The sequence below is a fragment of the Pyrenophora tritici-repentis genome, chromosome 1, assembly GCF_003171515.1.
Source record: "Pyrenophora tritici-repentis strain M4 chromosome 1, whole genome shotgun sequence".
NCBI classification, from domain to species: Eukaryota; Fungi; Ascomycota; class Dothideomycetes; order Pleosporales; family Pleosporaceae; genus Pyrenophora; species Pyrenophora tritici-repentis.
The window spans coordinates 1-15095 of NC_089390.1; the positions used below are offsets into that span (position 1 = coordinate 1).

The window sequence follows — 15095 nt, forward strand, 5'->3', positions numbered from 1 at the left end:
TGAAAGACGTGTCCAGAAATGGGAGAGGAACTGGGCTCCACGGTCGCTGACGATGCTGTCGGGATATCCCTCCTCACGCCACACGTACTCGACGAAGGCTTTCACAAGGGTATCAACCTTTAGGTCCACCACAGGTATAAACTTCTTCTTCTTGCTAAGCCGATCAACAATCACTAAGACGTTGGTATATGTGCGGCCGTTATCGGTGCAAGGAGGCAGGTGCGTGATATAGTCCATGCTGATGCTACTCCAATATCGCTCAGGTATCGGGAGTGGATGTAGGAGCCCGTGTTTCCCATCGCGGTAAGATTTCGATCTCCGACAGGCCAAACAGTTCTTGACGTACTGTGCTACATCATTTATCATCTTCGGCCAGTAGTACCAGCGGTTTAACATGTCGTAGCTACCGTGTTTGCCGCTATGGCCACCGCAATAGGATCGGTGTACGCGTTCGATGATCCGGGTGCGCAGGGTGCCTGATTCGGGGATGTAGACCTTCTTCTTGACATAGAAGACTCCGTCGTGTATTGAGCAATCACCAAGCTCTAAGCGTATCCTGTTTGGACCGTGAATTAGTGGTACGGGATGCGGCGCTGGCCATCAGCTTTGGCTTTGAGGATAACTTGAACGATGTCGTCATCCGGGTAAGCTTGTCGAACGGTCTGGAGGATATTGGCTTCGTCCAGCGACGTGTCCGGCTCCGTAAGCGGTGCAGCGGACGTGTCATCGACCTCCGCTGTGTCTCCGAGAGCGAAGAGGTATTCGTCGCTAAAGTCGTCCGTTTCACTGTCTTGGTACATCATCATGGCCAAGGAGACTGGGGACGTCCGGAGCTCGTCACCGAGGGCGTTGGCCAGATATACAGCGTGTCGGGAGCCACCGTCGAAGTGGAAGCTAAAGGTGGCAACTCGACACTCAGGATCCACCTGGTCAGGCTTGAGGATCACTTGTACCTGGTGTTGACGTCGCTCATCCTCGGCGTTAGCTGGAAGATCGCCCGGTCGGCGAGTGAGTGCGTCGGGCTTAGTTCCTTGTTTACCAGGACGGTATTTGACTCTAAAATTGAACTCAGCTAGGAACTCAGCCCATCGAGCTTGCCGTCGGTTGAGGCGTTTGGTTGTCATGAACGTCTGGAGGGCCTGGTGGTCTGACAATACCAAGATGGGATCATCAGTACCTGACAGTTCAAACCTCCACTCCTCGAATGCTCGAACAATCGCGAGGAGCTCCTTGTCATAGATCTCGTAGTTGCACTCGGCAGGTGTCATCTTATGTGATAAGAACGCTACAGGTCGTAGAACACCTTTGTGCATCTGCGAGAGGATAGCTGCGGTAACGAAGTCCGACGCGTCAGTCTCGAGCCACGTTTCCAAATCTGGGTCAAAGTGGGACAGTACGCCCGCTGTTTTAAACGCAAGCTTTAGCTGTTCAAAGGCTTTCGCAGCTTGTCCATTAGCTTGGAGAGGGAAATGTCGTTGACTACCCTCCTTGGTGAGTTCCGTGAGTGGCTTAGCGATATATGAGAACCCTTTAATAAACCGGCGATAGAAGTTGCAGAAGCCGAGGAAAGACTGCATGTCCTTCACTGATCTCGGCAGTTGCCAATCGAGGACAGTGGAGACCTTCTCCGGATCCATTTCGATGCCGTCGGTGGTGAGGATCAAGCCTAAGTACTTGACTCGCTTGGTTTCGAACTTGCACTTCGTGGGATCCAACGATAGTCCTGCGCCTTGAATCTTGCGGAGAACCTTTAGGACATGCGAACGGTGGTCTTTCTCGTTGTCGCTATATATAAGTATGTCGTCTAGGTAGGCGGTACATATAACGTCCAAGTATTCGCGCAGCGTTTCGTTGATGAAGTTTTGGAACGTCCCTGGTGCATTGCACAGTCCAAAGGGCATGACCATATACTCATAGAGTCCGTACCGGGTGAGGAAGGCGGTTTTCTCTTCGTCACCTTCTTTAATCCGAACGGTGTTGAAAGCGGCTACAACATCGACGAGAGACATAATCTGAACTTTGGCCATGCGCGCTAGAGTTTCTTGATGGCTGGTGGCGCATTTCGATTCTTCTTAGTGACGTTGTTGAGTGCTCGGTAGTCGACACATATGCGGAGACCTCCTCCAGGTTTCTTGACGATCAAGACAGGTGACGCAAACGGGGAGTTACTGGCCTTGATTAAGCCCTTTTGCAGCATGTCATCGATACTTCTTAACAGCCTCAGTCTCGGTACGAGTGAGTCCGTAGACATGAGGCTTAGGGGCGTAGTGTCAGGAAGCAGGTCGATGGGGTGGTCGACTCCTGGTCTTCGTTCGGGGAGTTGATGAGCCAGATGAGGGTTGAACAGATCAGGTAGTTCGTCCAACACCCACTCAGGTACCAGCTGGCCAATCTGGTCTCTAGTCATGTAAGGTTGCTCCATCTTGTGCATGTACTTCTCAAAGTCAGTTTGCGAGACTGCGGCTACGCCGATGCCTTCTCGGTCTTCATCGGGGGGCTTCGCAAGCTTGGCCCAATGGCGGGTTCCAACCATATGACCTGGTCAGGATGTTTGGCTGCGAGTGCGGTTGCAGCGGCAGCGGAGATGAGGTAGATATCAGCCATAGTCTCCTCAGTCGTCACCTTACCATCCTTGTTCGTCTTAGTAGTGGTGTCGCCTGTCTGGTAGTCTCCCTTGACTAGTTGTACGTGACTGTGACAAACTCCGTTTTCGTAAACCGTCTCTGGGAGTCCTTCGTGGAGGCAGTTAAGTTTGCACCCTGCCTTAGCGAAGGTGAGTGATCGCTGGTCGCCAAAGTGGAGGGCAGGCTGGTGATAGTCCATCCAATTCATGCCTAGGATAACGTCGTACTTGCCGATATTGGTGACGTAGCATAGGACGTTGTGCGTATGGCTTCCGTGTCGGACGGGCAGATCAACGGCCTGGGTAAGCTTGTCCACTTCTCCGCCGTTGGCTAGTGACAATCGAATGGGTTTGGCCACAGGCATAGTATCTAGGCGGTGTTGGTTAACCCATGACTGATTGACGAAGCATGCGCTGGCTCCCGTGTCGATAAGGGTAGAAATCGGTTGCCAACAATCAGGTCGCGTGAGAGCGGAGCCGGGAAACTCGAGTTGTCGGCTGAAGTCTTTAGAAGGCTTGCCTCCGATGGAGGCGGAGGACACGAAGTGGACCTCCGTCATAGTTGGCGTTTCGTCAGGGGCGAGCAGCAAGGCTGCAGCGATCTCGAAACGGCGATGCTGGTTTCGAACACGGCGCTGGTGTCTTTTTGCGTTACGCCAATTGAGCTCCCGCACGCGGCTCTGCGCGGGAGCCCCTAATTTAAATGCTCAAGTAGTTCCTCGTCGTTGACGTAGAAGCCATCGTCATCCACTAAGTCGTTGTCGTCCAGCGGCTCCTCAGTATCCTCGTCTCGCTCCTCTTCGTTGGAAGCGTCGAGAGCATTGATGTACAAAGAAGCCAGTGCGGGATTTGGTGAGAAGGAGTGAAGGGCTTGCCGCGGCAGGGGCAGTCTCGTGCCTCATCTGATGGTCATCCTTGCCACATTTGAAGCAGAGCTTCAAGTCAGCTAGACGCTTCTTGTCTTTCTCTGACCGCTCGAAGGCCATCTTCTTGTACGTATGCGTGCTGGCGGCGTTGTTGTGACCTGGAGTGTCGGGTGTCCGGAAGGTGACCAACTTTTGGGTACGGCTAGCACCAGCGGTCTTCGTAACGGGAGTTAATTTTCGGCCAGCGTCAATCTGTTGATGTCCCTGGTCGATGTGTTGCGCTCGCAGCAAGAAGGACTGGATGGTCTCATCCTTGTGAGATCCGGCAGTGGTCGCGATAGCTAACCCGGGTCGCATGAACTCGCGAGCGTATCGGATCTGGGTCGCGTTCTTGTGTTTGAGGATTCGCATGCAAGAGGTGAACTTAGACTTCCACTCCATGAACTTCTGTCCAGACTTGTAGCGGAGCGAGCCGTCGGCGATGAGGGTTTCGGCGTCAGCTTCCCGATCATAGGTGAGATACTGGCTGTCGAGAGTCTCTAGGAAATCTAGGAAATGGCGAGCTTTGACATCTCGGATGTGCTCGTAAGCTTCGCCTTGAATGCGGAACTTGAGGTAGTCAACCGCTTGCCAGTCCTCTGGGTATGTGCGACACTTGGCCACTGCCATCTCGCGCCACCGCTCGTAGTCGTCGTCGACCTTGCCCTTGAACGTCTCAAGTTCTGGGAGTTTGTAAGAGAATCCTCCACCGGCGGTAGAGGGCGCGACGGGCGGCGGTCGCGGTACTGTAGGAGCGGGGGCGTATGGGTTCGATGATGGAGGAGGTAGCGAGGCGTCGCGCACGGGAGTACGGTTATCCCATGGGGTGTACCCAGCTCGGCGAGGATCTTGTGAGAGTTGGTCAGCGGTACCATCTACAGGTCGCTGTAGCAAAACGCTTGATTGTACAGGCCGTACTGGGTCGTAAGATCGCTCGCGCCGCCAGAGGGTGTACGGCTGATAGTTGGGTTCATGTTGCAGCAGTCGGTCGGTGACCGTTTTTGTCTCACGTCTAGCCTCGGTGAGCTGGAGGTTGAGCTCATCGTAAGCCTTATCCTTAAGGCGAGAGCTTCGTTCTTGTTCGCCTCCATGTTAGAGTACTTGACATCATACTGGTTAAGCTCGATAGAATAGCGATCAGCTTGTCCTTTGAACTTGTCGCAGAGCTCAGCGTTGGCCTTAGCTTGGTCTGCCCACCAGTCGGCGCTGTCAGACTCCTCCTTGAGCTTCTGTGCCAACTCTGCGTAGTTAGGACCGCTCTCCGGTTCATCGGCTCGGCGGGATAGGTCCTCAACCTTCTGCTTGAGTTCATTGCGTTCGGTGGCGGCAAGGTCGCGCTCAGCGGCGAGGGCTTTGAAGGCGGGGTCATCGCGAACGTTGGGGAGTTGTTCTGACGCAGCTTTGAGCTTTCCGATGTCCGAGGTGAGGCGTCGGATCTCTGTCAGCTTCTCCTTGTACAGGTTGCTGCTAACCATGCCAACTTGTAGTTGTTTACTGTTCGAAGTTTCATCAAGGGCTGCTTCAACATTCGCTAGTCGGTCTCGTAGAGCTTGAGTCTCTCCTTCATTGCGGTCCACAGTCTGCAGATGCCTATTGATGGCGTCAGTGCAGTTGCGTAGGGAGACTAGCGTAGAGACAATAAATCGCCACCAGAAGTCGGGACGATCCTTCACGTTCTTCTGGAGGTTACTAGAGTTAGTGACAGTGAAGTCGTTGATGTTGTGGGTGATGTTGCCATCAGTGCGGATTCGGCCTGTGCTAAGGGAGTAAAAGGCATTGCTGTGCTCGTCAGGTTCGGGATCCTCTTGTAATTCGAACCACTCGGTGTCAACGGTATAACGGAGGTAAACGTAGTTAGAATCTTTGAGGTATTCGAGCAGGACGTCGTTGATTTCGATGCCGACAATCTCGCGTGTAGCAGTCATGGGCTCTAGGTCGCCGCTAGCTGATACTGATGGCTGGGATGACGGATGGGCTGCCAGAAGCATGCTCTCTCGGCGGTTGGAGAGGCAAGCTCGTACTGGTACGAGAGGCGGGCCCATCTGTGATTGAGTAGGATCCTGGGAAGCTTGCCCGAAGGTGGCACCGGTGGCTGAGGTACCTTGGGTATTCTGGGTATTGGCCGGGTTTGCCATCGCGATGATCTTTTCGTGTGTGTTGCGCAGGGCTGACCGTAGGGTCGCGCTTCTCGAAGCTCGATGCCTTGCCTTCTGCCTACTTGTCCGTTGATGTAGGTGGACCTGTCCTTTACCAGCGTTGGTGACAACCCCCACGAGCAATACTTGCCTGTTGAGCCTGGTGTCTCTGGTCTTTTCGTGTGTTGCGCAGGGCTTACCGTAGGGTCGCGCTTCTCGAAGCTCGATGCCTTGCCCTCTGCCTACTTGTCCGTTGATGTAGGTGGACCTGTCCTCTACCAGCGTTGGTGACAACCCTCACGAGCAATACTTGCTTGTTGAGCCTGGTGTCTCCACCCGTGGGCTTCTAGCGCAATACTTTGCGATCCTCGTCGTCAAGACCTAACCCGTCGCAGAACGTCTTGTTCTGCCCGATGTAGCAAGTCGCAGTTGCTCAATCGGCGGCGGCGCTCGGCGCGGACGGTGTTTCTGATAACTGAGCCTGATGCGAAGTATCCTAGGTATGTAGGGGTTGACACACAATAGTGTAAAGGCACTAGTACACTGCAATAGTTAGGATGCCTCTAATAAGTGAGATTGTGTGTACAGATCTATATACAAGTACGAGGGGAACTTTATTATTCCTCGCACGGGCCAACTGCCAGCGTGGCACGTGATTGTATGGCACGTGATCGCGTGAGGGATCGTAGGTTTGATCCATCACAACTTCTACTCTTACCTTCTTCTTTCTCTTTTAATAATCTACTTTTCTTTCCTCTCTTTTCTCTTTATCCTTTCTTCTTCTAATATACCTCTTTCCTTATCTACTTCGTCTTAATTTCTAACTATCTTCTTTTATACTCTTCTTATTTATTTTCTCTTTTCGTTTACCTCCTTCTTTTCTTTCTATCCTCCTATACTTCTTCGATTCTCTTCTTCTTCTTTACTTCTCTCTACTTTTATATTTCTTCTTTCTTTTATCTTATACTTGTTAAACTTCTTCTCTCTACTCTACCCTCTCCTCTACCCTTTTTGTGATACCTTACAGCTTACTCTTACTCTCTCTCTCTTCTTTCTCTACTCTCTACTCTTACAATTTACCCTCTGCGCCCCCTTAATCTATCTTACCTTGATAAAACTCCTCTTCTTACTCTCTTTCTTTGCCTTTACCTCTATCTCTCTTGTATTTTCTTTCTCTACTATTATTTTGCGTCTACAACTCCGCGCCCTCTCTTATCTATCTACCTCTAAAATATAATATTCTCTTATATTCTTTTCTACTACTCTCGCTTTTGTATTATTATTACCGCAACGGCCGGCTTCTTGAAACTTAACCTCTTTTCCTCTGCCCTACCCTCTCCCTTCGCCCTTCCGCCTACTCTCAATCCCCTCTTTCTTGCTTTCTATTAAACTCTCTTGTATTTCCTCCTCCCTAAAATCCCTTACCCTCACTCTCTCCCTTACCCTCAATCTCTCCTTACCCTCAATCTCTCCCTTACCCTCAATCTCTCCCTTACCCTCAATCTCTCCTTACCCTCAATCTCTCCCTTACCCTCAATCTCTCCCTTACCCTCTCCCTCTACTACTACACCTCCCCTCTTTCCTCTCTCAACTTCTTTTACTCCTCTAACTTCCCTTTCCTCTCTCTTGATCTACTTTACTTTCCCTATTTCCTCTTCTTTCTACCTCTTTCTCTCCTACTTACCTCACTCCCTACTCCTTCCTTTTTCTCTCCTTCTACTAACCCTTTCGAATTTTTACTTTTAACTCTACTCTCTAACCTTTCTCTTCCTACTCCTTACTCATTACCTCTTCTCACCCTTTTTCTCTTTCTTCTCCGACTTTCTTTACTCACTCTACTTCTCTTTTTCTACTACCTACTACTCCTCTTTACTTCCTTTCTATACTTCTTTCTTCTACTACTACCTACTTTACTCTCTCTTACCGCTTTCACTACTTCTACTTCTACTCTTACCCTTTTCTTTACTCTTGCTCTCTTTCTTGCTCTCTTTCTTCTTCACTTCTACTTCTCATTTTCCTTTTTCTCTCTCTTCCTTTCCTTTACTTCTGCTCTTACTCTTACTCTTTATTACTATTCTATTCTCTTATATCTATTTTCTTACTTTTCTATATTATATTAACTATCATCTCTCTCTTCTTCACTCTTTCTCTCTTCTTATATCTCTTCTCTTTTTTTCTCTTTTACTATCTCTTCTATCCTCTTCTATTATCCCTACTCCCTTACCCTTCTTACTCTCCCTAACCCTGTAACCTTTCTTTATTTCTCTACTTCTCTTCTTCTACTACCTACTACTTCTCTTTACTTACCTACTTTCTTTACTTTTCCTTCTGCGTTTTACTCTCTCTTACCGTTTTTATTACCTACTCCCTCTCTTCCTTTACCACTTCTACTCCTTCTTAACTTCCTACACTCTCTACTATCTACTCTTTACTCTACTCTTTACTCTACTCTTTACACGCTACTATCTACCCTTATAACACATACTCCTCTTCTTTATAATACCTTACTTATCTCTTCCTAACACTCCCCTTTCTCTTTATATCCTACTTACCTATGAAACCCTCTCTTCGCCCTACCTACTTGTGAAACCTCCTCTTCCCCCTTACTACTTGTTTCGCCTCCTTGTCTGTCCTATCTGCCCCGTCTGACTTGCTGTACTGCGCCCCCGGAACTCACTCCACCGCCTGCGTTCCTATAACCTAATTAATCCTACAATAACTACTCTTACTCCACCCTTTTTGTAACACCTTACGGGTCCACCCACCACCCCCTCTACTCTCTCCTCTACTCTTACTCTACCCTCTTTGTGACACCTTACGGCTTACTCTTACTCTCCCTCTTCTTTTCCTACTTCTCCCTTTCTCCTCCTAAATACTTCTTAACCCTAAAAACGGGGTGTTACTACTTATACGCCCTATCTAACTTCTTTTAACTCCTTACTCTCTACTCTTACACCCTACCCTCTACTTCGCTCTACAACTCTGCGTCCTCTAAACCTACCTTATCTTATAAAAATTCTATTCTAACTCTCTTTCTAACCCTTTACCTCTACCTCTCTTGTATTTTCTTTCTCTACCCTCCTTTTGCGCCCCTAAATCCCGCCCCCTCTTACCTATTTACCCCTAACATATAATCCTCTCTTATATTCTCTTCTACTACTCTCGCCTTTGCATCTTCCTTACCGCAACCGGCGGCCTTCTTTAAACTCTACCTCTTTTCCTCTTTTCCTCTGCCCTATGCTCTTGCTTTACGCTTCTGCCTACTCTGAAACCCCTCTTTCTTATTTTCTAGTAAACTCTCTTATATTTCCTCCTCTCTAAAACCCCCCTATATATTATTTACTATCCACTTTATTATTCTTAACTCTTTTTACTTACTTTCTCTAGTTATCTTCTTATACTATAATACCTAACCCTCTTTACCCTCCCTGATCCTCTCTACCCTCCCTGATCCTCTCTACCCTCCCTGATCCTCTCTACCCTCCCTGATCCTCTCTACCCTCCTGACCCTTCCTCTCCCTGACCCTTCCTCTCTCTACCCCTAACCCCTTTAACCGCGCCCTCCACTACTCTCTTACCTCCCTCTACCCTACCTCTTCCTCTATTAACCCCCCTATTAATACTCTGTTACACTATCAATTTGCGTCTCGTACTATCCAATACTGCCCCGAACAATTCCTCTCCTACCCCTTACATTTCTCCTGCCTAACTCCCTACTAAATACATAACGAATAACCCTTATACAAATCTACTCTAACACAATCTTAACTGCTTCTTTTGTATTTCTCCTCCCCGTCACTAACATCTCCCTATTTTGTCCTCGCTTTGCTTATCACCCGCCCTTCGCATATTCCCTATCTATTCCCCTACTATCCTAATTGCCTGTCTTACTACTCTACCTGCCTAAACTCCTGTTATCACTGCCGTATTAAACTCTACTACCCGCCTTGTCGCTCCTGCTCCTACTGCTCTACCCTCCTCTCTACTATATCTCCTCTTTATTACTGCTCTTTGCTGCTGTCTATCTCCTTGTCCGCTTGTCTACACACTAAAAATCTCTCCTCCTCTTCTTTATATCTCTCTTCGCCTCCTTGCCCCTCCAAATACTTTTCTAATACTCGCCTTCTATATCTTATTACCCACTCTTTCCCCTCTACATACTACCTAACGAATTGCTCTTCTACCTTATTTTGCCTGTAATCTAATCCTCCTTTATCTCCTTATGAATATTTTTATTCTTCTATTCATTTCTTACCTATCCCTCTCTTCATTCTGTAACCCTAACCCTTTCTTCCTTCTATACCCCTAACCCTGTCTTATCTACTATAAATCCTCTTCTCCCCTTTAACCCCGCCCCTAACGCTTTCCTACCTCCCTCTACCTAAACGCTGCCCTAATAAACCCCCGTGAATACTCCTTTATACTGTTAATTTGCATCTCTTACCTTCTAATACCGCCCCTAACAATTCCTTTCCTACTCTACCTCCCACCAAAAACGCCCCTAATAACCCTTAAACTGAATCGGCTCTAAAACAATCGTAATCGCTTCTTTTACACTTCCCCCTCCCCTCACCAACATCTCCCTATATTTTCCTCGCTTCGCCCATTATCCGCCCCTTTGCATATTCCCTATCCATTCCCCTACCATCCTAATTCCCTACCTCACTACTCTACCTCCCTAAACTCCTGTTGCCGCTGCTGTATTCACCTCCGCCACCCGCCTTGTCGCTCCTGCTCCTGCTCCTGCTGCTCCAACCCTCCCTGCCCCTCCTCATCTCTCCTCTCCACCACATCCATCCTTCCCCTCTCTCTCTTCTGTTCCTCTCTTCTTTCCTTTCCTCTTCATCTATTTCTATCTCTCCTTATTTTTAATCTAATTTACTCGCTTTTATCACTTAATCTATATAACATCTACTAAATACCCTAACTCGGAAACTTTTCCTATTGCCACTATATCTTCTCTCTTCTTCCCTTTACCTCGGCCTATACCCTTCTCTGCAATAACCTCTGTTGTTTATTGTTCTCCTCTATTATAAACGGCTGACTCTAATAAAACTCTCTTATTAACCTATTCGTTTCTGTACACCCTAACCCCTACTTGCTCTAAAACTGTCTTACGAATCCCTCTATTAAATTTACTTTAACTCTCTGTTCTACTAACCTCCTATCTATCCCTATGCTACTCTATTCTTGCTTCCCTATACTAATCCTAACAACCTTGCTATAAATACCCTCGAAACTAACAATCTTTTATATCTGCTGTCTAATCTCCTCCGTATCTATTATCTTCTTATTGCTTGTATACACACGTTATACCATTCGCTATACTAAACACAACCTAAATACTTCTTCAACTATCTCCTTTGCCTACTACCTCTTAGTTCTCTAATACTGTTGTATATTGTGTCGGCTCTGTCCTTCGCCTACCGCCGTCTATATACCGCATCGCATTATCTACTACCCTATATACCTCTATCACTATTCTGCGTCGGTAAACTTAAACTCTACCTACTGTATGCACGTCCAACACGGCCTGCCTCGTCTTACTACTGTTGCTTAAATACCCACTATGCATTATTGTACTGTACCTTAACTCTATCCTTATCCTTATTACTACTGCTGTTCTTGCTACTCTCTCTTTACTTGCTCTATATTTTTCTTTACTTCTCTTTCTATTTTCTTTACTTCTCTTTCTATTTTCTTTACTTCTCCTTCTTTCTCTTTATCTTTTGCTTCTTATGTCCTTCTCTATAAACTTCCTTATCTTTCTCTCTCTTTCTTCTTCTACCTATCTTCTATTCCCTTTACTATACTCCTCTTAAATTATATCGGGTTTCTTTTATTCTTCTTTCTTTTCTAACATCTCTTTTTAATATTATTGAAACATAATCTCTTATATCTTTTTTATTTATATCTTCTTCTTATGACTCTACTTTTATATAAACTTAATCTTTTCTTCTATCTTCTTATTAATGTATTCCTAATAACTTGCTCTGTCTTCTACTACAATCCTAATCCTTAAATCCTACTTAATTCTATGCTTGATTTCTTTCTTAAACACTATCTAATATATACTACAAACTATACCTGTTTTACCTACCTCATCTATCGATTATGAATCTCACCAACTTTATACTCTCTCTTTTCGAATCTTTCTTTTCTTTGCTTTATACCTGCATACTTATTTTTAACATAAATAACTCTTCTTTAAACTTTTGCTCTTACTATACCCTTACTGTGCTTATTACTCTTACTACTGTTACTATCTTTGCCTCTATTATAATTACTCTTGCTTCTACCACGGCTACGGCTGCTATTCTTGTAACTTTTCCTTCTATCGCGACTATCACTCTTACTGTCTATTCAATTACGGTTACGGGTTCTACTATTGCAACTCCCGCTGTTCCTGCCGTCCTTGCTGCTTTTAACATGCTCGTTATTACTCCTACGGCTACTACTACACCTGTGTTTACTGCCGCTTCTACAAATATCGCCACTGCGGCCCCTACGCTTCCTATTCTTGCTATCCACTCCGTCCTTGCTGCTCTCGCCATTCCAGCTGCTCCTGCTGTCCTCGCTGCTCCTGCTCTCGCTAATTACGCTCCTACTATTTCCGCCCTTACTGCTCTTACTCCTGCAGCTTTTACTCTTAATGCGCCTACTCCTACGGTTACTGCTCTTATTGCTGCTACTCTTAATGCTCTAGCTCTCACTGCTATTGCTCTCGCTACTCTCGCTATTCTTGCTACTACTACTGTCCCTGCTGTCGCCAACCTCGCTTCTATCGCTATCCTTACTGCGACCACTCTCCCTGCTCCTATTATTTTCGCTGCTTGTAACACCCTCGTTGCTGCCGCCTTTAAAGCTCCTACCCTTGCTACTCCTGCTATTCTTACTGCTCCTGCTCCTACGGCTCTTACTTCTACGTCCTGCTCTTGCTACTCTTACTCCTACCGCTCTTACTCCTCCGCATTCCGCAATCCTCCCTATTACTGCTTCTGCTCTCGCCACTTCCTCTATCTCTACTATCCCCGTCCTTCTTGCTGCTCTCGCTTTCCCCGCTGTTCCCGCTGTCTCTACTGCTCTCTTCTGCCCCTTACCTCCTACGCCTCCTCCACCTGCGGTAACTGCGGTTTCGGCGGCCGCTACCGCTCCTCTTGTCGCTGCTCTTACTACCCTCGCTACTTTCGCTTTCCTTGCTGCTCTTAATATCTTCGCTATCAATCCTACGGCTTCTGTTCTCGCTGCTCCTGATACTCTTACTATCTCTACTGTCCTTACTTTGTCCCTTGTCCTTGTAACTTGCACTGCTCTTAATATTCTTATTACTACTCCTACTACCCCTGCACCTGTTGCCGCTTCTGCCCCTGCTATCCTTGCTGCTTATAATATCCTTACTTCTACCTCTTACCTCTTACAGCTTATATACACCTCCGGCTACTGCTATTGCTACTGCTACTCTCCTACTTTCGCTATCCTCGCTACTCTTACTGTCCTTACTATCCTCGCTGTTCTTACTATCCTCGCTGTCCTCATTATCCTCGCTGCTTCCGCTGTCCTTACAATCCTCGCTGTCCTCGTTGTCCTCGCTGCTTCCGCTGTCCTTACAATCCTCGCTGTCCTCGTTGTCCTCGCTGCTTCCGCTGTCCTTTCTACCCTTACTGCCCTTACTATCCTCGCTGTTCCCGCTGTCCTTGCAATCGCTACAATTAACTTAATAGTTAATTCCCTTGCCGTTCGCCCCTTTCTTGCGCTGCCCTTGTTGCTCTTACTGTCCTCGCAATCATCGCAATCACCTTAATTACCTTAATTGCCTCTATCCTCGCGGCTACACATCCTGCTCTTACTGCTCTTGCTACTCTTACTTCTATCGCGCCTGCGGCTCCTGCTTTCCTACTCTCGCTATCCTCGCTTCTCTCACAGCTGATCCCGCTATCCCTACTATCCCCGCCGTCCTCGCTGCTCTCGCTGCTATCGATATCCTCGCTTCTGCTCCTCACTCCCCACCGCTCCTACTACGCCTGCGGCCGCTATAACTACTTCTGCCCCTGCTCTTGCTTTCCCTACTGCTCTCGCTGTCCCTGCTGTCCCCCCACTGCTCGCGCTACTCTCGCTGCTTCTCACTTCCTACCGCTGCTACGGCTTCTACAACTCCTTTCGCCGCTGCGGCTCCTGCTCTCGCTGTCCTTACCGTCGTCGCTGCTCTCGCTACTCGCTCTGTTCTCGTTACTCTCGCTATATGCGCGGCTCTCGATGCTCTCGCTGCCAACGGTACCTATCATGTCGCTGCTCTTATTTCTCTCGCCTCTCTCGCTCCCTACGCTCTCGCTACTTGCCATCTCGTTGCTCTCGCCTGCCTCGCCTGCCTCGCCTGCCTCGCTCTCGCTACTTGCCATCTCGTTGCTCTCGCCTGCCTCGCCTGCCTCGCTCTCGTTGCTCTTGCCGCTCTTGCTGCTCTCGCTCTTGCTGCTCTCGCTATCGGAGCTACTCTCGCCGTCGTCACGACCCTCGCTTTTCCTCCCTGCTCAAGCTGCTATTACTGCTTTCGCTACCTGCCATCAAGTTGCCCTCGCTGTCCTCGCCATCCTCGCCATCCTCGCCATCCTCGCCGTCGTCGCTGCCCTCGCTATCGCCACTATCGCCACTGTTGCAGCTATTGCTCTCGCTACCAACGCTGCCTGCGCTCTTACTGCTCTCGCCGCTCTCGTTACCTTCTCTGCCCTCGTCTTTGTCGTTGCTCTCATTGCTCTCGCTGTTGCCGCTGCTTTCGCTACCTCTAATATCTTTACTACCCTCGCCTTCGTCACTACTCTCGCTGCTCTCGCCTTGATCACTGCTCTCGCTGCCCTCGCCTTCGTCGCTACTCTTACTGCTGCTACTATCGTCACTGTTGCTGCTATCTCTCTTGCTGCTAACCCTGCCTACGCTCTCGCTGATCTTGCTGCTCTTGCCTTTATCGCTGCTTACACTATCCGACCTACTCGAGCTGTTGGAGCTACCCTCGTCAACGTTACAACTCTCTATATTTCCTCTACTCGCCTATTAATCTTGTAATCCAACAAAACTCTCCTGCTAAGTTATTGCTCTCAACCGTCTCTAACAATCGCTTTTTTCCTAAAAACTCAAACAACGTCGGCCCTGCTCCTGAATTACTAACCCCGAACTCCTCTAACCGCGCCGTCCATCGGTTTCCTACCTCGCTCCGCCCTAATGCTATACTTAATAACCCGCCTATTAATACCCCTCTATACTGGCAATCCCCGTCTTGGACTCTCTGATATCGCCCAAAACTATTCCTTTCCCACCGATTGCATATCTCCTGCGGCACTCCACACCAAAAACAGCCCGAATAACGCTCAAACTTAATTGTCTCTTCCATCCTCTTAATCGACTCCTTGATCCGCTGGCTCTCCTGTCGCCAACATTGCCGTA

General features: G+C 48.2%; 6 protein-coding genes across 6 annotated transcripts; 2 read left to right on the forward strand and 4 right to left on the reverse strand.

Annotated features, from left to right (window-relative positions):
- Window positions 1–572: 572 nt before the first annotated feature.
- On the reverse strand, window positions 573–2009 carry PtrM4_000010 (uncharacterized protein; the record flags this gene model as incomplete). Its single annotated transcript, XM_066102507.1, has 1 exon — window positions 573–2009. The coding sequence occupies one exon, from the start codon at window positions 2007–2009 to the stop codon at window positions 573–575; it is 1437 nt and encodes a 478-aa protein (XP_065964709.1).
- Window positions 2010–2032: 23 nt separating this feature from the next.
- Window positions 2033–2422, reverse strand: PtrM4_000020 (uncharacterized protein; the record flags this gene model as incomplete). Its single annotated transcript, XM_066102508.1, has 1 exon — window positions 2033–2422. The coding sequence occupies one exon, from the start codon at window positions 2420–2422 to the stop codon at window positions 2033–2035; it is 390 nt and encodes a 129-aa protein (XP_065964710.1).
- A 41-nt stretch (window positions 2423–2463) lies between these two features.
- On the reverse strand, window positions 2464–3183 carry PtrM4_000030 (Asp-protease-2 multi-domain protein; the record flags this gene model as incomplete). The annotated part of the gene is made up of 1 exon (XM_066102509.1): window positions 2464–3183. The coding sequence occupies one exon, from the start codon at window positions 3181–3183 to the stop codon at window positions 2464–2466; it is 720 nt and encodes a 239-aa protein (XP_065964711.1).
- A 216-nt stretch (window positions 3184–3399) lies between these two features.
- On the reverse strand, window positions 3400–5663 carry PtrM4_000040 (uncharacterized protein; the record flags this gene model as incomplete). Its single annotated transcript, XM_066102510.1, has 2 exons — window positions 3400–4485; window positions 4539–5663. 2 exons carry the CDS (start codon window positions 5661–5663, stop codon window positions 3400–3402), a joined length of 2211 nt encoding a protein of 736 aa, XP_065964712.1.
- A 6429-nt stretch (window positions 5664–12092) lies between these two features.
- On the forward strand, window positions 12093–13464 carry PtrM4_000050 (ComEC, membrane metal-binding protein; the record flags this gene model as incomplete). The annotated part of the gene is made up of 2 exons (XM_066102511.1): window positions 12093–12419; window positions 12529–13464. The coding sequence occupies 2 exons, from the start codon at window positions 12093–12095 to the stop codon at window positions 13462–13464; spliced, it is 1263 nt and encodes a 420-aa protein (XP_065964713.1).
- Window positions 13465–13943: 479 nt separating this feature from the next.
- PtrM4_000060 (uncharacterized protein) lies at window positions 13944–14717 on the forward strand (the record flags this gene model as incomplete). The annotated part of the gene is made up of 1 exon (XM_066102512.1): window positions 13944–14717. The coding sequence occupies one exon, from the start codon at window positions 13944–13946 to the stop codon at window positions 14715–14717; it is 774 nt and encodes a 257-aa protein (XP_065964714.1).
- Between the last annotated feature and the right edge of the window lie 378 nt (window positions 14718–15095).